Source organism: Trematosphaeria pertusa (genome assembly GCF_010094035.1).
Source record: "Trematosphaeria pertusa strain CBS 122368 unplaced genomic scaffold BU26scaffold_6, whole genome shotgun sequence".
Taxonomy (NCBI): domain Eukaryota; kingdom Fungi; phylum Ascomycota; class Dothideomycetes; order Pleosporales; family Trematosphaeriaceae; genus Trematosphaeria; species Trematosphaeria pertusa.
The window spans coordinates 1,986,890-2,006,929 of record NW_022987217.1 but is presented as its reverse complement, the minus strand read 5'-3'; the positions used below and the strand labels follow the sequence as shown (position 1 = coordinate 2,006,929).

Sequence of the window (20,040 nt, the reverse complement as noted above, 5' to 3'; positions counted from 1 at the left end):
TGTCACGCGATAAGGCGGCCAAGCATCGGAACGTGGCCGAGTGCATACGCATCATTCCGAATTCAAGATTGCTGTTGAAGCATCACTCCTTGAGGGCATAGGACAGCTAACACCACCAGAAGTGGGTGCATCCGGTGACGTTAATGGACAAGGCTCCGTATCAGCAATGATGGTGCCTTCAATTGCTCTCTGTGTGGTGGAGACTACAGACGAAACCCCTGTCAGGTTTTCGTAGCGCGAACTAATTGTGGGCCACGCGACGGAAGGAGCTCGCCAGGCGTTCCTGCTCTCTGGTCCTAACCGCGAGCTGCAAAGGTATACGGCTCCTCCTGTTCTGCGCCCACACAAAGCTATCAATCAGATGCTCGATTTGATATGACATCATGGAAACGGTCACCTTCCGTGGCGTGGTCTCCCTCACGTCCCCGTCGCGGCTTGTCTTTCCGCAACACCATCGAATGATCCGCGAACCCTGCTCGGTTCCCTCGTAACCCGCGGAACATCAGACAAGAGCGCAGGCCTCCCCAGAGCCTTGCACAACACACTACACGCCCTGATTCCGTGTGGAACGGTCCGCCGCACTTGTGGCTATCGGAAACTAGCTCGCTGGAAGAAGCCAGAGTGGTGTTTCGGGCTTCGTCTGCGTCCCGACGTTCGAGGTTGTTCCGAAGCTTGGGCCCTGCAGCTTCCACCCTCACGCCGCGCATTCTTCTCTCCTCCCAACCACACCACGCCGCGACAGAGATGGACGACCAGCATTCGCCCGTCACGCGCGCCGAGGACGACACGCCGCCGTCGCCAAAGCGCAAGAAGGTGCGCGCCAAGTACGCGCCCAAGGCCTGGTGAGTCGTCCGGCGAATCTGAGCCTCGCATTCCGACCGTTCCGTGATCTAACGTCAACACAACCAGCGTGTCGTGCCGCCGCTCCAAGCTCAAGGTAGGCCGCCCTCGAGCATCTCCACCGCATGTTGCCCGTCTATGTTGCGCATCCCGCCGGCCTGGAAAATAGGATGGGATGGAGAGAGCTCTGTCTACTCTTTTTGGGCTGCCGCTGCGAGAACTGCAGCCCGTCCACCAGGCGCCCGTAGTGTGCAGTACGTGTGAAATGCTGACGAGACGCGCAGTGCTCTGGCGAGAACCCATGCCAGCGATGCATCGACAACGGAAAGCGCTGCTTCTACTCCGAAGACCAAACCGCCGCCGAAGCCCTGCAGAACCTCAGCCGGCCCAACCCCATACAACCCCCCCTCGCGACACTTAGCACAAACGGCAATAGCCTCGGCGCGCGGAGAAGTCTACTGCCGCGCCATGAAGGCACCATCGAGCGGAGGGCAAGTGATGCAAGCGTGCTGGGCGGTCTCTCCATGGAGGCACGCATGGCTAGGATCGAGGGCATGATGGAGACTCTGATACAGGAGCGAGGCATGACCATGACCCCGAGAGGAAGCATGGAGCGCGACGAAGCCGCCAGCGACAGCATCCAAGGCGACTCCATGTTGCAAGGACTTGGCGATACACTCAATCCAATCCTCGCCCAACTCAGTCAGCCCGCTTTCAGCCACGACTCTCCCGGACGAATGCGGCATTCCATCTCCGGGGTCAGTCCCTCGAGCGGTGCCGATTCTCCATTGACAATCCGCGTCGGCGCACGGAATTTCGCCTTTCCCAGTCCCGTTGACTATCAGAAGTACCTCGACTTCTTCTTCGCCGACCTCGGCCCTTTCCTCCCCTGCATCAACGAGGCCGAATTTCGCATACGGGGCGACAAGATGCTTGTCGCAAGAGTGATTCATACCAGTGACATCTGCTTCCTGGCATTGAATTACCTCATCTTCGCCTGCTCAGACATCGCGGTAGACACAACACCATCGGGCGTCGGCAGCAAGCCTCCAGGGTGGCAATGGTTCCACACAGCGGACGAGCTAGTCGGCAAGAGGAAGCTCAGTGGCCGCGGCGACTTAAGTCTGATACAATTATTGATTATGGAGGTATAAGTTCTTCTCAGACTGCCCTCAAATTTTAGCTCACAGTCTCACAGGCTTCTTATCTTGCAGCTGCGGACAGACCGAACGCAGCTTACAACGTGATTGGGATTGCTTGTAGGCTATGCTTCCAGTTCAACCTGCATCAGCAGTCATCCTGGCGCAATTATACTCCGTTCGAGATACACATGCGTCAGCGCATCTTCTGGACGGTATATTTCCTCGAACGACGGATATCACTGAGCTGCGGCCGGCCTTATAGTATCCGTGAATTGGACATCGATGTCGAACAGCCTACATACTTGCATGATAGGGTAAGACAGCCAGCCTCATACCGACCTTCGCGTCTGACATAATCCCAGGACCTGCATCCAGACCAGCCATTACCCGAGCCTGATGTCTCACGATCCTCCAACACGTTCCTGAACTGTATGGTCTGTTGGGGCCGCTTAGCAGGCGACATCTGGGATAATGTGTTGGCTGCGCCGGTCGCAAAACAAAGCGTCAATGAAGAGAATGCGGCCGTCCTCAACACCCGAATCAAACATTGGACGGAAGTCGTCTTGCCAACGATTCCCCTCCTGCCTTCCGACCAGCCACCAGACGTCAGACAGCTTCGTCAGCATGTCGTTGTGCACACTCTCCTCGACCAGCTGCGCCTTCTACTCTGGCGCCGGACCTTGCTATCACTCAAATACGACAGCGAGATCGGGCGCCTTTGTGGAGATCTAGCCATCGACGTCATCCAGCGCATTCGAGCCCACAGCCCAGAAGCGAAACACCCCAGTTCGTTCCGTTTCCACATGGCAGTCTCACTTGGCGGACCCCTGCTTACACTGTCTACCCTTCTTGTCCGGGACCTGGCTCCCCTTGGCTTGCAAGATAGACAACCGATTTACGGGGAAGGCTTCCGGGAAGCATTTTCAATATTACACGACCTCTCCACCTACCCCCACATAGCCAGGCGCATTCTGGACGACTTCAAGGATATCGCACCCGTCGTTTCGGACATCCTGAACCAACAGCAACAGGGACAGGCATTCTCGCATCATGTCGTCCCGCCGAACGTCGCTGAGCTTCTGCCATACAGGGAAATCGACTTCGCTCAACAGTCGGGTTGCGCTGTACCTGATATGATTCTAGTGAACGGTGTGGATATGATGGTTCCGCAGAATGTTGATCCGTGGGAGTACGACTTCACGAGTAGAGAAGGAGGATATGGAGTTCCTTGGATATAGGGCCCAGTTTCTGTATTACGATATGTGGACTATGGCGTTTTAGGTATTCGTAGCATGCATGCATCTGCATGGGGGGAGTTTGTACTTTGCATCGATACCCCATGCGAGAAAATCCGGGCTCGGAAAATATGGCGTCTGGGTGGGAAATGTTGCAATGCTGGAAAAAGAATACAACGGAATTTCATCCTGGTTTGTTTTGTTGGCTTCGATTCGACTCGCGCACCTCTTTCTCCCTCAGTGTGTGGAGTAGATGCACTGAAGCGGAGAGTAAGTCTATGATGGCTAATCTAATGGATTTGGAGGGCTCTGTGGAGCTGCAGTGCTAGTAGGCGTATGGCTGGATTCGACGTAGTGTCTATAGGGAGGGGTGAATAGAGCTAAAGGCTACCCTCAGCAGCTACCACATTTCTAAAGCAGCGCTGAAGGGGCGTGCGGTCAGACGGCGTTTTGTCGAATGCTGTATGTAGTGCGAGGACGGGACACTGGGCCGGGGTTTGGTACTAGAGGTGCTGAAGATAGTTAAGCACTAGTATGTCTATGGGTATGAGTTGTTCGTCTGTAGAGGTTTTCCAGTCTAGGATAGGTGGTTCCGTAGTTCCGTTTGTTCGGTCGGACATGGTAGCCACCGTGGTGGTCGTAGCAGTGGGTGGTGTAGAGTGGGATACTGTCAACCATGTGATAAAGACCGGGTTGAACTCGTTGCCTGGAAAGATCGTTTGGAAGATGTCTCCATAGCGGCTAAGTAACGTAGAGTGCAACGAAAGGAGAGACTGCATTCAAACGGCCTCGGGAGGCGGAGGAGCAATGTAGAAGACTTAGTTGGTCTGTTTTACCGACATAAAGGTTGTTGATTACACGGCAGTAGTGAGCGACATAGGGAGATCTCAGTACGAGGAGGATATATTTTATATGTACATATATAGCGCTTTCTACTCTGTTTTTGTGGCAGAGCCAGCTAGAGTCAGGAGTGGAGCGTTCTAGCTCACCTTTTCCACACTCTTTCATGCTTGACTTGCGCTTTATCTACCCATGCAAATTGCCGTTCTCACGGCTTCTCTGTTGCTGGGTTAGTGATACTTAGCTCCTTCTTGTAGCTCGAGGCCCTGAGTAGTACTTACTCTGGATGGTGCCAACACCAGCTTCATTCTTCCCGCTCGAAGAAAAAGGCGGAGATGCGGTTCAAGACCAATGCTGAGATGGTCTGCTTGCCGAAAGAAAGGTTGCCATGCAGATACAGTATTGCGAAGCAAACCGCTGGACTTGATGATCTTTTCCTTTCAGCTAATCTCAAACTCGTTTTTGTTATACGTTATATGCGTGGAACACGGACGTGTAGATCGCTTTTCATATCCCTTGCTTAAGTAGATAAAGATCTTGCCTCCCCAGCGAATTCACCTTGCGCCAAGTCCAAGTCTATGTATCTCATTCTAGTTGCCAAACAGTCTACAGGCTACCTCCCCCCCTCTCGCAAAGGAGACAGCAGGGAAGGAAGAATAGAACAGCACCGCTTCAATTTCGTCCCCATAACGTTAGAATAAAACACAGCGTAAAAAAAGGGTGGAAGCATCTCGCAAGAACCGCGTACACCCCCGGCCGCGGAACCCGCATGCCTTCACCGCGCTCGGCATACATTCCTACACCCTAGACGTCTCGATGAATCATTGTTCGCGAATGGCGTGATCTGACCGCGAAAACAAGATCCTGCGCTTGGGAAGTATACGTAGTCAACATACGACGGACTCGTCGGTCTGCTTTCCGAAAGGCTACGGGCCTACGCGGGAAGACATGGCGTCCTTACGCGGGAGTGTGGAGGTACATAGTGCGAACGTGGAATGAAAGTTGTACAGTCCGCATATGCACGGTCCTGGTCAGCGGAGCGGAGGAATGCATGTATCTCTATCAAGTCAGTGGGTTTGTTTGGTAGATCGCGTTGCGACATGTACGATCGTCACATTCCGTCCTTTGCTCTAGAAACGAGGTTTCAGGGATCTGTACTGAATACCTACAGACTATACTTCTCTCCAGCGCATGGTCGAGACTGAGCGACGAGACTGCTCCCACTATAGCGCATGCTGTACGCGATGTTACCAGCCGTAATAGCGCGCATGATAGCAGGCATTCTTGACTCGTCGCTTCTGCTTGTGGGGTGCGGAGAGAGAGCACTAGGCGTAGGTCTACGACGGTCGCTGTGCTCCAGTGAATAGAGATGTGTTGCGGTTTAACATAATCCACTAATAAAAGAAGACAAGGGATGAGCTCGGAGGTGGATATAGCTGGTAATGGGACGCTTTAAGCAAAGTTCGCATGCATGCGTATAAGAGCTCGTCTCGATGAGATGCCGCGGCATGACCGGTGAAAATGTAGCTGGCGAGGCGGGAGTACATTGAGGGCCTAATGCAGGGGTATTTAAGGTTAGAATCCGCAGTAGACAGAATGGGACTTGATAGCGAATGTGCTGCGAGACATGTCTTCCTCAACGTCGACAGAGAGCGTGTGATCGAGGGAAAGAAAAAAGATGATGAGCAGCTTGAACCTAATAAGAAATGCAAAAGGAAACAGGAATAAGGAAGCAATGAGACTTTAAGAAATTGCGCTTACCGCTGTAGCACACCCCTACACGGAGCACCACGTACCCGCTAACAAACATCAAACATATGTCCAATGCCATCCTCGCCTCAACACCACACCCGCACCAACCTCCTCCTTATTACCATTCCCCCTTCTCCTGCCAGCGTCCCTACCATAACTAAGCGCCGTAACGAAACCCGTAACATTACCCTCCCCCCAAAGCGTCCATGCTCAGCCCACCTCGACACACGACACACGACAGACCCACAATCCGGGCAGCCCCGCCGTCCCCTTTCGAGACACTCAAATCCTCAAACAAGCACACACCCTCGGAACAGCGGCTCAAGCCCAAGCCAAGCGCCCGCTCGCGCGCTAGAAAAACGCAGGGTCTAGTTTTCCGCACGCATGCATCCAACGAGAGCGGCGGCCATGCATATGCTTCTTGATCCTTCGAAACGAACTAGGCCTGGAGGCCACATTGCGAAGTTCTAGAATCTCGTCGGAAGATGTCAGGCGGTGGTGTTATTGCTGGACCCTGAAAGGGCGTTGATGGGGCGCCTGAAAGCTAGTACTGTAGGTAGTGCATAGGTAACAGGAGCACGTGGATCGGTGTTCGAGTGGCGGTGAGGCTCTGGAGCTGTGGCTGGGTAACAGTACCCACGCGCGTTTGTGGGCCCCGCTCTTTGCAGAACCGCTTTTGTCCATGCACAGAGTAAGCATTATTGCTGCGATGGCTGGGGCTCCATAAAACTCTACTTCTATCGGGGAAACACGGCTGCAAAGCAAGCTCACGAGCCGAAAAGAACACTCCGCTAGAAGCACAGAAACGGGCGTGGCTGACCAGGCCGTTCAAGTGGAGACCCTCGGTGCTTTCCGCGCCCCAGGGCCCAAGTGCGTGGTTTTTCTCTGCAGACTACGCTGGACGAGGGCTAGGCAGGTCGTAAATGCAACCTTGAACGGGGGATCGTGAGGAGCATTTTCTCGCTGCCCTTGCAGATGGCTTGGGTTGGGCTTCACCGTCGAGAGGAGGAGATGTGGAGAAGAGGGCAGTACATAGCCGAATCGCTACCTCGGAGCGCGCTCGGCGAACCGGCACGGGTCGGAATATCGCGCACGTGGAAGGCGCAGGGTTTTGATGCGAAGGTACTGCGGCGATTCACATGCCGTTACTCATTGCCTGAAGTAACGTCTTGCCAGCATCTGAAAATTCGACGTCTTTTGTTTCGAAGTGTCTCGGAGACGCCGCACATTACGCCGACACGTGCAGCAGCAGCGTTGCGGATCCGCGCGTCTGCCAAGGACCTGCCGTCTCGGGAAAAGGTTGCATTAGTCCGCGAATCACTGGCGATCTGCGAAAGCTTGGTCAGCAGATAATGTGGGGCAATCAGATCCGGCTAGCTGGTTGCCGGACGCGTGAAAGCTTCTAGAAAACTTCTCTGGGTGGAGGCGCCGAGTGGATGCATCGCGAGCAGTCTGCTTTGGTGTTGACGCCGTTGCGGGTCCGCGGCGGAGAGATGCGCCTTCAAGGACTTCGTCGTGTAGAGGGTCCACTCACCGGCCAACGAAGAGTCGAGAAAAAGGAGATGGCTGGGCGGTGTGGTGCTGCTCCACTGCGGCCGCTATGGAGACCATAAGACCATGGATCTCGCTGGAGTCTCACGCTCATAAGAATCTTGTATTTCCCTCCCAACATCTCCACTTTGAAGATGACATGCAACATTCGGCTGGAACGCGAACCCACTCCAGCATGAACATCTCCAACGGCTCGCCTAAAAATATCGATGCCCCTCAGCTGCGCAAGGGTCGAAGTGTCGTTGAGAAAACCGTTTATAGGATGCTTGCGCGTATGGTGGAGGTTGTTGGGATATAGGCGGATTTCCTTTTTGGGACATCTTCCTGGTACCTGCATAACCAGATAATTACGCCATCGATCATCGGTCATGCTGATGTCAACCAAAACGGTAATGATCTGCGGATGACGAAGAAGCATCAACGAATGTATGGATGTTGATCAACAATTTTGCCGCATCCCCGCGTTTCTAGAGATCCCTAGAATGCGCGCGTGATTCTTCAGAACATAATCGAAACAACCGGCGAAGTCGATCAGGAACCCTTCGAGTCGCGGGCAGCCCTATCGGCGATGGCAGCATCATCGTAGAAGCGGCGATCCGGGGAAATGGAAAACCCAGTGAGACACATGACGCAGGAAAGGCGACAACTTCCCTGAACCCTCGCCGCCTCGTGTCTGCTTAGACTTTCCCGGACTGTCATCGCTGTTTTAGGAGCATTGAAACGCAAAATAACGTTTGCTTCGCAGGCCAGGGAAACCCGGCGTTAATTCGCGCGGATTACTTTCTGTTTTAACGGCGGAACGGCGGATGTTGTGGTCCTGACACAGCGGCGGAGGGAAGCTTGACTCGAGTTGCTACGGCTCGGCATAAGGGCTGGGACATAACTGCCATGTGGGTTGCAGGGAAGCCGAGCTTGTTTCCGTCGCCGTCGGATGCGAACCTGGGTTTGAAAGTCGGCCCGTGGGTACAGTACGGTATCATGCGCATGACGATCAACGCGTCTCTGTTCAGGTATGCATTCGTGTTTGAGAGCGCGCCGCGCTGCCCTATCCAGTCTGCTTCCGATAGAGCGACTTTTCCCGCGAACCCTGGACCAAAGTACCTAGGTATTGCTGTGGTATGGAGGTTATCGGCGGGCTTCACATGTCAATAACATGCCCCGTGGACGCATCTCACAAGCCTCCAAACTCCTGCGTCCAGCTGACGCGTGCACAGCACGCCCAAAGACGACACCAGACAAGGCGCGGATGAGAACAGCGCTGTCAGGAGGAGTACCGAGAATTGTGCCGACGACAAAGGAGACAAAAGGGATTGTAGGGATCACAGGGATGAGCCGTTGCGCGAGGCTTTTGAGGCGCAAAATGTACAGGGATGCCAACGCGGGGGATTTACAAGCGAGCTGTTCGTGATTGTGCGGGGGTGAACCTCATCAGGTTTCTGCCTTCGGAGGGGAGCCGCTGACGTTGCAGCTTCCTCCGCCGCTCGAGGTGCCTTTGCTCTCCGCCCGCCGAGCTGCAGAGACGAGTGTATCGTAAGGAAAACTCATGTACCAAAAATTTCCGGCGCGTGGTGCTCCCAGTGATCTCGGAACCAAGGCCCCTTACGTCAAACGAGAGCGTTTGTGGTCAATCGTACCGTGGATAGACTCGCAGTGGCTACTGAGGTTATTTCGCGGACGCAGGGGTTGCGAACCTCTCATGAGAACACTTTGGTGGTGTTGTTAAGCTTCGACGGCGCGTGTGAGAACTCGTTCTGTGTGAGATGGCTGGTTAAGGGATGCCGCTCTGAAAAAAATGACGTAGAAGGCAGGTGCCTATACGAGAGGCCCACCTTGAGGGTGAACTTCCTCGAGATGAGGGTATCGTAGTCTTTCGATCGATGGTAACTATGATCCATACTACAACCCAGGGGAACGCGAGTCGCGCGAAGGGGTAGCTTGGGCCTGACCGTACATATGGCGCGAGAAGTGAGACCTAATCCCGCACACTGAACCAAACTTGCGTGCCTCATCCAGCGGTTCAGGTTCGTGTCTCACAGTCCTTGGTGTTGAAATTACATCGGAGATATGCCGTAGCTCGCCCAAGCCCACGATGGGCAGCAACTGCCCGGACTGGCATAGCGTCCAGAGATGTGAGATTATATCCTGTTCGGCACTCTAAGAACTTCAGAGGTACGCTAGCCGACTATCGCAACGTGGCACATCGGTACGAGGAAGCGGGATTCTTCCATCTGCTGGCGGGAGATGATCGAAGACACGCCAAGACGCGTCTTCGGCAGGCGTCCTTCAGTCTGGAAAAGATGAGGTTGAGCTTCTGTGGACTATGTCATGGCGTAGGAGGAGCCACTTCGAACTGTATCCGACGGGACGGAAATGGAGCGACTATAACTGTTATAAGCGTCTTGGCGGTATGTTGAGCACTGTTGGGCGTAAACATTGGCGGAGGGTTCCGCTCTCCGGCTTCAATTCGTGAAGGAGGGACTCATGTCGTACGGAAGACGAAGGGAAAATTGATATATCGAAAGCGTCTGCTTAGGGATTGTATGCACCAGTCGGCGTAATAATTTGCGAGATCTTTGGTTTTCGTAACGTCACACTACGCTGCGGGATTTAGCGTGTCTATATCATGTTAGATCAATGGAGAGGCCCCTCCCCCGGAATCGAAGGGTATTTTCGACGTCGAAGATGCCGTCATGAATGTGGAAGCTTGAGCCATGATTGCTTTCCGAGTGAACCTTCCGGTGATCCAGCTTAGCATCGTCAAACGAAACAAATTGTGACGGGATCTATCAATTGCCGTCAATTGGGAGCGCTGCATGGGAACAAAACTCAGCCTTCTTTTGGTGATGTCCACCCAAGAGAGGATAGGGGGTCTGTGGAATTGTGCGGTAGTTGGGCGTCCTTCCCAATGGCACAGATTTGATGGGACAATGGAGTTGGATTCAGGTAGTGCTGCTGTAGCCGTGTTCGACGTCGTGGTGATAAGACCCTTTCCGCATCTGGATTTGATACCCTGAACGCTTACCGCCAATTCAGTAAGCAATCGGATCCTGAGGCTGCGATAATGTCAGTATCGGACGATACCAGAGTCATGCGGAGGCGAATGGAGTCGATATCGCAGGGCTTATTCGCTGCCTTCGGAATATATCTCCGCCGACCTTGACGCTGATACGAGTGCGGAGCCGTGAGCTGAGACTACTGAAAATGGGATCTCGGGTGATGCGAGAAGTATTGACGGCAGGCATACTGGCGCCCTGCTGTGCTTCCCGGCGCACAATAGGGTCGGCTCCCGTGTTCCACGGAGGTGCTGGGGAGTGTAGAAGTGGTCTGGATGGTCAGGATCTGCGGGCAGGCTGCTGCACGGCGGCAGATGGTTGCTGAGCTGTATCTCAAACGCTCATGTATGGGCGCGATCGGCGTCGAGACAGCATTGGCGAAAAGAAACAAGTCACTGCGAGAGCGCTGGTCCCGCGACTCCTGTGTGACAGAGTCGAGGCAGGTGACGGGAACCCCCACGGGGGCGACAAATGAAAGCACGGGAGTCGGAGAATTAGGTGACGGAAAGCCCCCAAAGTCGCGATATCACAATGATCACAGGACGAGAGGGCGTCAGCACAGCAACGGACATTCGACCAGAATACCCAGCGCGATCCCGTCGGGTGGCGGAGCTCCCTGTAGATGAGGCTGAGGAGCGGGCAACTCAGAGGGCGAGAGCGCTGAGCAGATGACCCTCATGACCCCTTTGCAGGCGCTAAGCTTGCCAGCGCATCGACTCGACAGACCGACTTGTGCTCAGGAGGCACGGCGGCCGGTGCCTGATGGAGCATCATCTTGCCGCTCCCAGGATGGCGGTTGTTTTTAGAGCGCCTGATGATGGGGAGCGTCGCAAATAGCTGGAAGATAGGGTTGCGGCTGGCGCTGAGCTGAGCCGGGCAATCCGGGGTAATGCTGAGCGATGAGGCGATGAAATTCATGGGGGAGATAGGCGACAGCGGTCCCGCGGTCAGCTGGCGACTGTGCGTGGAGGTGACGAAGCTGATTCTGGGTAATGCGGAGCGTGGAGGAGGTGGAGAGGGCGAGGCTACAGCGAAACGAGGCACCAAGCCTTTCCCCACGATAAGGCGCCCTGACCTGAGGTGGTGCTCCGGCTTTCTTCAGCGCCTCGACTGGCGAGAGGCGTCGTGGAGTCGCATCGCTCGCTGAAAGGGACCAGGAGTGCGAAGCGCGAGACAGAATGAGGATGAATGGGAGTTGGGAGTTGCCTGACTCATAAGGCTGAATGCGCGCCCCGAGTCCAGACGATCCCACGATGCAGCACGGAGCATGGCGCGCTCGCCACGATGCACGCCGGCAGCTCCTGGCCGCAGCGGCACAAGGCCTGTCTCAAGCCTGACGTCTCACGAGGCAGCTCCCTCGAGCGCGCGTCCTCCTCCCTGTGATGGGAGCGGCGCCGCTCGTCACGCCCGTGAAGGCCGCCTCAGGCACGCGCATCACAGGCAGCGCGGTGGACAGGAAGCCGGCCCGAGGGAAGGCAGGCTGGGCAATAGCCGCGAATTGCTCAGAAACACTGGGCCATATTAGCGAGTCCGGGGGCATAGACACGGGCATAGACACGGGCATATTATCGCATTTGCCGGTCTGGTCAGCAATAAACACTGCAAACGTCGACTGCCATCGTGACACTGTTGCTTCGCCATCCACGCACCGCGGCCCACGCACTCGAGAATGCTAGTAGTCCCCTCGCATCGTCTGCGCCGCCCTCTATAAGCCGGCACTGCTAAGCAACATCCGCCATTGGTGCCGGCCGGCCATGCATAAAAGCCTACAGCACAGCGTGCATAAGCGCGTCTTGGACATCCAAGTTAAGCAGATGATTCAGAAGGGCGGTCAAACAAAGCATGTTCGCGTATCAATCCTGCGTCTTGTTGGGAGAGGAACCCTGAGAAGGCCTGGGTGCAGCTGATGAGAAGAGAAGGTCCATGAGGCCTCCGAGCATGCTGGCTGGCTGCATCTGCTCACCGGCACCAGTCACTCGTCACTATCAACACGAAACCAAAGCCTAGTGCTTGAACTATCCACTTTTCTTCATTAAGGTACCTAAGGTGATGACCTTTGCTATCTGATGTGAGGTAATGCTGTCGTCGCATGCCGCAGCGAGACGCCCCTCAAGGTATAATGGCTCTTCGGACAGGGGAGCCGATAAAAGTACAATGCAGGTGTAATAGTACAGACCAGTGGACGGGGTATTGCTCGACGCAGAAGCCAGACCCAGACCACCCAGGCGCGAGCCGCGACGCATCTTGTAAGCCGAATGATCCGCCCAGTGTCCGATGTGATGAAGTGGATCAAGGAAACTCGTAGCCTCATAGGCATACTCGATGCCCTATGGTATCAAAGATTTTGGGAGAAACATTACCCATGATCGGCCGTCCAGCAATTGCTCGGGAGCGGCGGTAGTAGAAAGAAGAAGAAACACAAAACGCCGATGACCAGATGCTGTTCCGTATGATGCCGCTGTAGTGCAGTTGCTGGAAGAGACGGCTCCGCTACCACCCCTTTTGGTGGTACTCCTGGAGTCCTTGGTCGAAATAATCGTTAAAAGAGTTGTTGTTCTTAGTCGGATCTTTGAAGGTGGTAGACTTGGTGAAGTTTTGTTGTGGGAAGGCGTTGAGGTCGTTAGTGGTCATGGCTCGCCGAAGGGCTGGCATCGATACAGCCGACTGCGCCCGTTTGTTCACTGCGTTGGTAGTCGCATTCTTTTGCTGCCTCTCCCAGAGGAGATTTTGGCGCAGCGACTGCGTCAGCTCCGTCTGGAGCATATTTCGGCGGGTGGTGCGGGGAGACAAGGCGGGCGGGTGCACGTTCGACGTGGTCATGATGATGGGCTTTGAGCGTGGGACCTGCGGCCGCATCATGAGAACGCTGTCCTCCTGGGGGGAGTTGCCAGTCGAGGGGCCATTGGGAGTCGACGTCCGGGACCTGCGGATGGCGGGTGAGGAGCGCGACGCTGCATTCTGCAGCGCCCGAGCGCGGTCGCCTTCGTGGATTTGAGTAGTCAGCAGAGAGCGACGGGACACCAAATTCGGCTTGGAGTCGACCCTCTGGAACATTGCGCGCTCGTCCACGCTTGGAGGGCCAGACTCCTCATTGTCGTCCTCCCATTCCTCGTCAGAGTCCTCCTCTTCAATGGCATTGTCGTCCGAATCCTCGTCGCTCTCGCTCTCAATGGCCTCTTCGCTCTCCTCGGAGGTGGCGTCCTGGATAGTGCGCGTGCTGACTTCGTTCTTGAACGACGTCGTCTTGCGGATGAGGCCCGCCTTTTTGATGTTATCGGAGAGGGAGCTCCGCTGTCTCAGTGAGTATGCCTCTAACGAGCTGCTGTTGTCCTCGTCGGACGATCCACCGAGCATGAACATAGGCGCCTTCTTCCTCACCGGTTCTGCCTTGGTTGGGGCGGGCTTGGTGGTAATGCTGGGCTTGAGAATTGGGGTAGGGTTGAGGTTTGTGCTTGAGCGCACCGAGGTGGAGATGCGGCCGGGGTCGAAGCCATGGACGATGCTGTGCGAGCTGAGATCGGTGGACGTGCTGACGTCCGATCCGATTGGGGGACTCATGCCGTCGCTGCCCAGGGCGGTCGCAACTGTGGAGGTGGAGGATTCCGGGACGAAGCGGGCGGTCGGAGGCGGCGATGAGGGGCGCGGCGTGGTGTCTTCGGCAACCTTCTTCGGCCGTACTGGGAGCCGCCGCGCGAGCTGTGGCGGTAGCGGCGAGAGCGGTACAATGGCCTTTTTTTCTTGTATCGAGTTTACGACCTTCTCCAGGTCGATCGGGGTGATGTGCTTGCGGCGGGCCTCGCTGTTGGAGGAGTCGTTTCGGCGGAGGTCGGGGCGCGAGGACGAGTTTGATCGGGTAGTCGCGGTGATGGCGCTTTCCGAAGCGGAGTCGTCTGAGGCCACGCTTGAAGAGAGCTCGGGGATCTCGTCGCAGGACGACAGCCGGCTCTCAAACGACCAGCGCGGCGGAATTATGTGGTCTGGCTGGCAGCAAAACGCCTCGCGGCCCCACAGTCTCCAGGCGAGGTTCTCGTAGCGGCGCCCGTCTTCCATTGCGGGGGAGCACTTTGAGAAGACTGGTTGCAGCAACGGGTCAGCGGCAATGATTCATAGGGGGTTGCATCTGGCGGTTTGGAGTGCTAGCGCAGCGGCAAACAGTCATATGAAAGGCGCGGCGCGCATATGAAAGGCCGCGGCGCTCAAAGAGAGAAAGGGCAGGACGTACTGCTCCACAGGCCGAAGAGGTTCTCCGGGTTCCTGGTCTCCACGGTGCGGATCGACGTGTGCTCGACGCGCACGATGGGGCGCTCTGAGCGGAGGGGCATTGTTGCGGCGGGCTGCACCGTCGTTGCGGGCGCCGGGGGAGAGGTGAGGGCGGGCGGTGGTGGTGTTCCGCTTTCGTCGCGGCAGTGATGTCAGGCACGGAGGCCGGGCGGCCGCACTCGTCTGAAGCGCCTGGTCAACAACGGACGGCGACGCACATAGGTGCAGGCTGCGGAGGGGTTTCCTGGAGAGGGTGCGGGCGAGGGGTGCAGCTGCTGGGACGCTGGGCAGGTGGGAGGGCGAGGTCCGCGGGTCGGCGTGGTAGTGACTATATGCGAGCGGCGGGCGGCAAGCCAGCGATAATAAATGCTTGGGCGCCGGACCTGGAGACGCTCCCACCCTGGCGCCCCAAGAAGAGCCGTCACAGCGGAACAGCACCCCTGTCGCAAAACGCCTCCAAGCTGGACCACCGCGCCCGGAGCAAGCCCGAGCGCACCGCCGCCCTACATGCTCGACGTGGTGCGAAATGACTACTACCGCGCCCCGACCTGGCTAGTCCAGCGGCGGCTGCTACGGTCGGTCCCTATTGCCAGTCCCCCCGCGGCTCGCCCTCAGCACTGCGATATTGCCCAAACCAAGCCGCCCATAGTAGCCGCGGCTGTCCACCACGGCTCTGCCGCTGCGCAGCATCACGCTCCATAACACTCCATCCACGGGCCCCCCGCCACCGCTCGCTGGCCTCCTCCGCGTGGCAGCGCGCCCATGCGAGCCGACCCCTGCACTGCGACCTGTTGGCCCTCAAACACGCTCGCCGTCTGGGCGTGGGGAGCGGTGCAGCACATGACGAACCCGGCCTGGACTGTGCGCGCCAAGCTGCTCTTCCAGAATCCCCGGCCACAGAGGCTGACTCGCTGCAAGTCGTCGCGCTGCTCCGGCACAGCGACCACGCTCACTGCGAATCGCCGCGCGCACACAAGGAGCTGAGTAGTCTGTCGCCGTCGCCGCCGCCGCCGCCGGCCCTGTCTTGCGTGGTTGCGCCGGCCCAGTTTTGTCTCGCGCCCCTCCCGATACTGCCATCCGCGGGTCACTTGAGCCGGTGAAAATTACGCCGCTGCCCGCTTAGTCACGGTATTGTATCGAGAGCGTTTGGTACGGCCACATGTGACCTGGCGCACGGGGAACGAGTCCAGCCAGCCGCCGTCTTCTTCCCCTTCTCGCTTCATCCGGCATCCCTGCTCGCTTCTAGCCCAAATCGTATGCGGCCTCGTCGGCAGTACTGCGCTGCACTGCCGGCTGTGATTGCTGCTCTGGACCCTGGACCTCCTTCATTGTCGCAACGTCTCCGGCCTTCAATTCGATATTGCTCCTCCAGCCTCATGACGATCCGTCAGAGGGCCTTTCCGCCCCGGACGGCCTTGGGAGCCTCACTTCCATATGAGAGGCGCCGCTCCACTCTGTGCGAAACGCTCCGCTCTGTAGCAGCCGTCACATGGTCCTCGACTTTTTCCGCCCGCGCTCAAGAACAGCCTCTGCGCGTTCTGGTGACATGCCGCTTTGGGAAGCCCGTTGCCGCCACCTACTTCAACCTCGACATACTCCCGACGGCCCACGTCGCTGCGAAGACTCGTTATCGACACTGAGCCCCCGCGATACGCCTCCAGTCAGCACACAATCGTGCCGTGCCATTGTTGGCCAGGTTCCGGACCGTGGAGGGCTACGCGTGGGCTACACGGCACGAGGGTCACGCTGGAGTCCATCTCACGCTTGCTTTGACTCTGGCCAGCATCGTTTCCCCGTCTTACCTCGGGAATCGAAATCGACTCGAGCATCCTGAGGCAACCGGGACTATCTTTACTGCCGTCGCGCTGTTACTCGCAGGTCCTCTGAATGCTACGTCAACTGTTTACAAGATAATATCTCGAGGTCATCTGGAGGCCTGCGTCGAATCACCGTGCCGCATTAGAATCATGTGCGACCGTCTCTCTTCCCTAAATGCGGCGTGATGGCCGGTTTCATGCGTTGTACAATTTGCAACATCACGCCCTGCCGGCAATACTGGGAACACAGCGTGGCATTCGACCCAGTGCACCCAGTGCCTGCCTTGAACTGGTGATCGCTACCATGCTCCGGGCTCGCGATTCTAGCACACGGCGTCGCTCACCACGCATTACCAAGATCCCCCAACTTGCCGCCTTACTCCGTACCGCTTTCGGACAAAGAGCGCGCTGCAGCTGTTGAGCCTTTCGCAGCACCTTTTCAAAGACCTTGGCTGCTCTCTAAAGGTACTCGTGACAAGGCAGGGACTTTCAGACCTCTGTTTCACGGACCGCGGCTCCGGAACAGCTGTCGTGTGCCGCCTTCCCCACAATCCCACAAATATCCGGCCAGAACAGCATCATGCAGCCCCAGATGCCGTTCGTCCAGCTACTGTGTAGAAGATCACTGAGTCTCCAGTGGATGCATCAGCGGCATGTAAGGCAGCCAAGCGCACAAGCCGAGACCCTCAGTCTCTCTTGAGCTGATGCGCTCAGGTCCAGGCAGCATACTATGGACGAGGTATCGTTACTCGCTTCCAGCATTTTACGTACACTTGAATCTGTCCCACGACCTAATCAGGAATTCTGTTAAGGGTGCAAGGACAACGATCGTACAGCGCAACCGGGCGCTACTCCAGCTTCCCCGGACGCTGTTCAACCAGCGCCTGAATTTCTATTCCAGGGCCCAATCACGCTTTCTTGCTATTGAGACCTTGCTTCGTCTCGCATTGTCTGTCGCGTCACAGATGCGAACGACAACGGCATCCGTCTACAGGATGAGGAAGCTCCAGGTGTACGTGCGACTGCTCTGAATTGCGTCTAAGGTGGAACAAGCGATCGTCCAATGCTTCGCTGGCGCTGTTACACAAAAGACGATCGGAACACGATGTGACCTCGTCGGTGGGATGCGAAAAGTACTTTCACACTGGTCGAATGTACCCTTCGGCCTTCGGTCTTTTGACTCAGTCCCCTTCAGAGGGCATCAGAACAAGCTCGTCGACTTTGGGATACGGATTTGCTATCGATACGCTATCTCACAATCGATTGTGACACACGGGGTTTGCCTCCCGCCAGCGGGTGTTTGCTTTTCCCGTCTTCTTCAGCGGCGAGGCAGCAGGTCTCGTAACGAAAGTTTCGAGCTAATAAAACAGCCTCGGAAGTCGCTTCCATCTCAGCGGAGCGAAATTGGGAAGGAGAGGAGTTGCCGTATCGCCGACGTGTGTGAGCAGCCACGCATCCCACGACCCGCAACGTTCCTTACGCCTCAGCAGCGGTGCGACCGTGGATCTATCAATGAAGGAACTCATCCAGCTCCTCCCGGATACAAGGAACTGTGTGTGGAAGCAACGCCGGCCTCGAGACGCACAGGAGTCTGGGGCGGATTGCACAAGTAACCTGTGCACCCCACAGTGGACAACGCAGCTGCTAAACATGGGGGACCACACTGCACCCACGAAGGCGGCGTGAGAGTGCCACACCACCGGGCACTTGGCTCCGCTCCAGGGACCCGGCACGGTGGTTCTGGCGTCCAGCTTAAGCCGCTTTGGAAACGGGATTTAAACGGGACACGCCGCTGCACGAATCGCGTGGCTTCGGCCCCGAAGCCCATCACCAATCGCCCGTCTGGCGTTCGGCTGCTGCGTCGGTTGGTTGCAGCGACTGGCTGCTCACATTGCCATCTCCTTTCTCCGATGAGAGGAGCACCGGTCTCCTCATCACGGCATCACCAGCTCACTCTGCATCGCTCACTCATGCGTTACGCGGCTGCGGTCACCATTCACGGTGTTGCCGACTTTGGAGTGCGCAGTGCAACAGGGACTTTCCCCTCACCGCAAATCCCACTGTCCTCATGATCCATCTCGACATGCAAGCCCCTCATCACAGCGCAGCATGGCGTTTCAGCCATGGCGCTGCCCACGGCATGAATGACCCTCGCTCCCGCATGAGGAGCCCCTCGCCGTCTTATCTACCGAAGCATCGGCCGCCGTTGCCATGCGCCCCGAAATTGGCTCCAGCCTCCCTTGTCCTTTTCGAGATGAGATCTTTCCGTTCACGTCGTCGACGCCCGCGTTCTGACTCTCTAGCGAACGGGGGGAACTTGCTGCTGGCTTCCGCCCTAGTCTATCCATGCCCCGTCAATGTGCGCGACTCAGTTTTCGGATGCTATCCCATGAACCGACAGCAAACGGAGTCAATTCCGCAGTGGTCAAGTCATTTCGGCAGGCGGGAGGGCTTCCGACGCGCTATGTGAATCGCACCAAGGTCCCCAACCCATAGCCTCGGACACCCGCCCTCGTTTTGTCGCGTGGCTTTGGAGCGCCGAGCATCGTCTATTTCCCAAGTGGGTGCTCCCACACGACTAGAAAAGCAATTCTTTCCCGTACTCTTGGGCTCGGGACAGCCCGGCGAGAAGGCTGCGTGGGTCCGCAATTTCGTTCCCTGAGGAAAGACCAACGCCAGGCAGATGATGATGTTTAGAAGGAATTTCCGGGCACCGAGGGAAAACGACTCCCGGAGTTGGGCGCAGCTCCTTAGCAGCCGATGCGACTGGCTTGGAGAATCGCACCGATGTGTGGCCGACCACGAGTACCTCCCTATCTCGAAAGATGCTGTTGTCCGAGTTGTGCCGTGTTCCTTTTTCCTGCTTGCCGCGCGAGAGACTCGAAGAGCCAACAGGATTCCTCGAAGCTCATGTCTATGCCAGGGCACCTGTTCATGTGGACAAGCCCGTGCTCTGCGGAGCGCATGTGGTGTGCTCCCCCACGTGCTTATCGCAACGACCTTTCCGCGAACCGTAGGTGGGGTTGAGCTTCTCCAACCGACACGGCAGGTCAACCGGTGTCTGGCTTGCCGAAGCAACGTGGAACACATGCTCGAGCCCATTCGCTTCGAACTCGTCTCCAGCCTCCACCAACTCCCCATTTGCTACTCAGGCCTTCTAGAAATGAGGTCTATGCCTTTTTAGGAAAGTGAAAAGGCATGTCGCGATAACCGCGCTCGAGTTTCGTCCCACGAATTCTCCTCGACTAGCCCCTAAGAGACCTTCTACATCTGGAGAAGATGGGACATGGTTGTACCGTTTCCTCGGATCAAGCGGTGTGCTGGTCCAGAAGGATGTCACTACTAGATTACAGCGCTATTTTTGTGGTCCTAGCTCTCAGAATGCGTTCTTTGCAACTCCAGCCATTTGACTTCGTCGCTCACAGGCTCTCTCCTATTCGTGTTCTGTATTTGACTCCGGTAGCACTGCGTGCTGACCTGTCAGCCGGGCAACCCGTAGTGCTACTTTGTACTCCCTTTGATCCGCCTCTTCTCGAGGGGTTTCAGAACG

At 56.6% G+C, this 20,040-nt stretch overlaps 6 protein-coding genes across 6 annotated transcripts; 3 read left to right on the top strand and 3 right to left on the bottom strand.

Annotated features, from left to right (window-relative positions):
- The first annotated feature begins 362 nt into the window (after positions 1-362).
- On the top strand, positions 363-3,589 carry BU26DRAFT_299256 (uncharacterized protein). The gene is made up of 5 exons (XM_033821757.1): positions 363-842; positions 910-937; positions 1,125-1,988; positions 2,039-2,296; positions 2,345-3,589. The coding sequence occupies exons 1-5, from the start codon at positions 745-747 to the stop codon at positions 3,218-3,220; spliced, it is 2,124 nt and encodes a 707-aa protein (XP_033685305.1). The 5' UTR covers positions 363-744; the 3' UTR covers positions 3,221-3,589.
- A 3,142-nt stretch (positions 3,590-6,731) lies between these two features.
- On the bottom strand, positions 6,732-8,013 carry BU26DRAFT_299344 (uncharacterized protein). The gene is made up of 2 exons (XM_033821759.1): positions 7,344-8,013; positions 6,732-7,137 (listed from the first exon to the last, which is right to left on the bottom strand). Exons 1-2 carry the CDS (start codon positions 7,776-7,778, stop codon positions 6,955-6,957), a joined length of 618 nt encoding a protein of 205 aa, XP_033685304.1. The 5' UTR covers positions 7,779-8,013; the 3' UTR covers positions 6,732-6,954.
- Positions 8,014-12,420: 4,407 nt separating this feature from the next.
- On the bottom strand, positions 12,421-14,994 carry BU26DRAFT_518709 (DUF1752-domain-containing protein). The gene is made up of 2 exons (XM_033828882.1): positions 14,636-14,994; positions 12,421-14,486 (listed from the first exon to the last, which is right to left on the bottom strand). The coding sequence occupies exons 1-2, from the start codon at positions 14,733-14,735 to the stop codon at positions 12,904-12,906; spliced, it is 1,683 nt and encodes a 560-aa protein (XP_033685303.1). The 5' UTR covers positions 14,736-14,994; the 3' UTR covers positions 12,421-12,903.
- Positions 14,995-15,330: 336 nt separating this feature from the next.
- BU26DRAFT_518708 (uncharacterized protein) lies at positions 15,331-15,730 on the top strand. Its single transcript, XM_033828881.1, has one exon. It carries the CDS (start codon positions 15,436-15,438, stop codon positions 15,655-15,657), a length of 222 nt encoding a protein of 73 aa, XP_033685302.1. The 5' UTR covers positions 15,331-15,435; the 3' UTR covers positions 15,658-15,730.
- A 1,323-nt stretch (positions 15,731-17,053) lies between these two features.
- On the top strand, positions 17,054-17,630 carry BU26DRAFT_299197 (uncharacterized protein). Its single transcript, XM_033821755.1, has one exon. It carries the CDS (start codon positions 17,195-17,197, stop codon positions 17,519-17,521), a length of 327 nt encoding a protein of 108 aa, XP_033685301.1. The 5' UTR covers positions 17,054-17,194; the 3' UTR covers positions 17,522-17,630.
- Positions 17,631-18,741: 1,111 nt separating this feature from the next.
- Positions 18,742-19,865, bottom strand: BU26DRAFT_299185 (uncharacterized protein). The gene has a single exon (XM_033821754.1). It carries the CDS (start codon positions 19,629-19,631, stop codon positions 18,921-18,923), a length of 711 nt encoding a protein of 236 aa, XP_033685300.1. The 5' UTR covers positions 19,632-19,865; the 3' UTR covers positions 18,742-18,920.
- Between the last annotated feature and the right edge of the window lie 175 nt (positions 19,866-20,040).

Excerpts from the sequence above, each read along its gene's own strand:
- BU26DRAFT_518708 (XM_033828881.1), top strand. The coding sequence starts at position 15,436 with ATGCGAGCCGACCCCTGCACTGCGACCTGTTGGCCCTCAAACACGCTC.
- BU26DRAFT_518709 (XM_033828882.1), bottom strand. The coding sequence starts at position 14,735 with ATGCCCCTCCGCTCAGAGCGCCCCATCGTGCGCGTCGAGCACACGTCG. Across the intron at positions 14,487-14,635 it reads CCTCTTCGGCCTGTGGAGCA|TCTTCTCAAAGTGCTCCCCC; the intron begins GTACGTCCTGCC and ends TGCTGCAACCAG.
- BU26DRAFT_299185 (XM_033821754.1), bottom strand. The coding sequence starts at position 19,631 with ATGGGGAGTTGGTGGAGGCTGGAGACGAGTTCGAAGCGAATGGGCTCG.
- BU26DRAFT_299344 (XM_033821759.1), bottom strand. The coding sequence starts at position 7,778 with ATGCTTCTTCGTCATCCGCAGATCATTACCGTTTTGGTTGACATCAGC. Across the intron at positions 7,138-7,343 it reads TCTCGACTCTTCGTTGGCCG|ATCGCCAGTGATTCGCGGAC; the intron begins GTGAGTGGACCC and ends AAGCTTTCGCAG.
- BU26DRAFT_299197 (XM_033821755.1), top strand. The coding sequence starts at position 17,195 with ATGCGCTCAGGTCCAGGCAGCATACTATGGACGAGGTATCGTTACTCG.
- BU26DRAFT_299256 (XM_033821757.1), top strand. The coding sequence starts at position 745 with ATGGACGACCAGCATTCGCCCGTCACGCGCGCCGAGGACGACACGCCG. Across the intron at positions 843-909 it reads AAGTACGCGCCCAAGGCCTG|CGTGTCGTGCCGCCGCTCCA; the intron begins GTGAGTCGTCCG and ends CAACACAACCAG. Across the intron at positions 938-1,124 it reads GCCGCCGCTCCAAGCTCAAG|TGCTCTGGCGAGAACCCATG; the intron begins GTAGGCCGCCCT and ends CGAGACGCGCAG.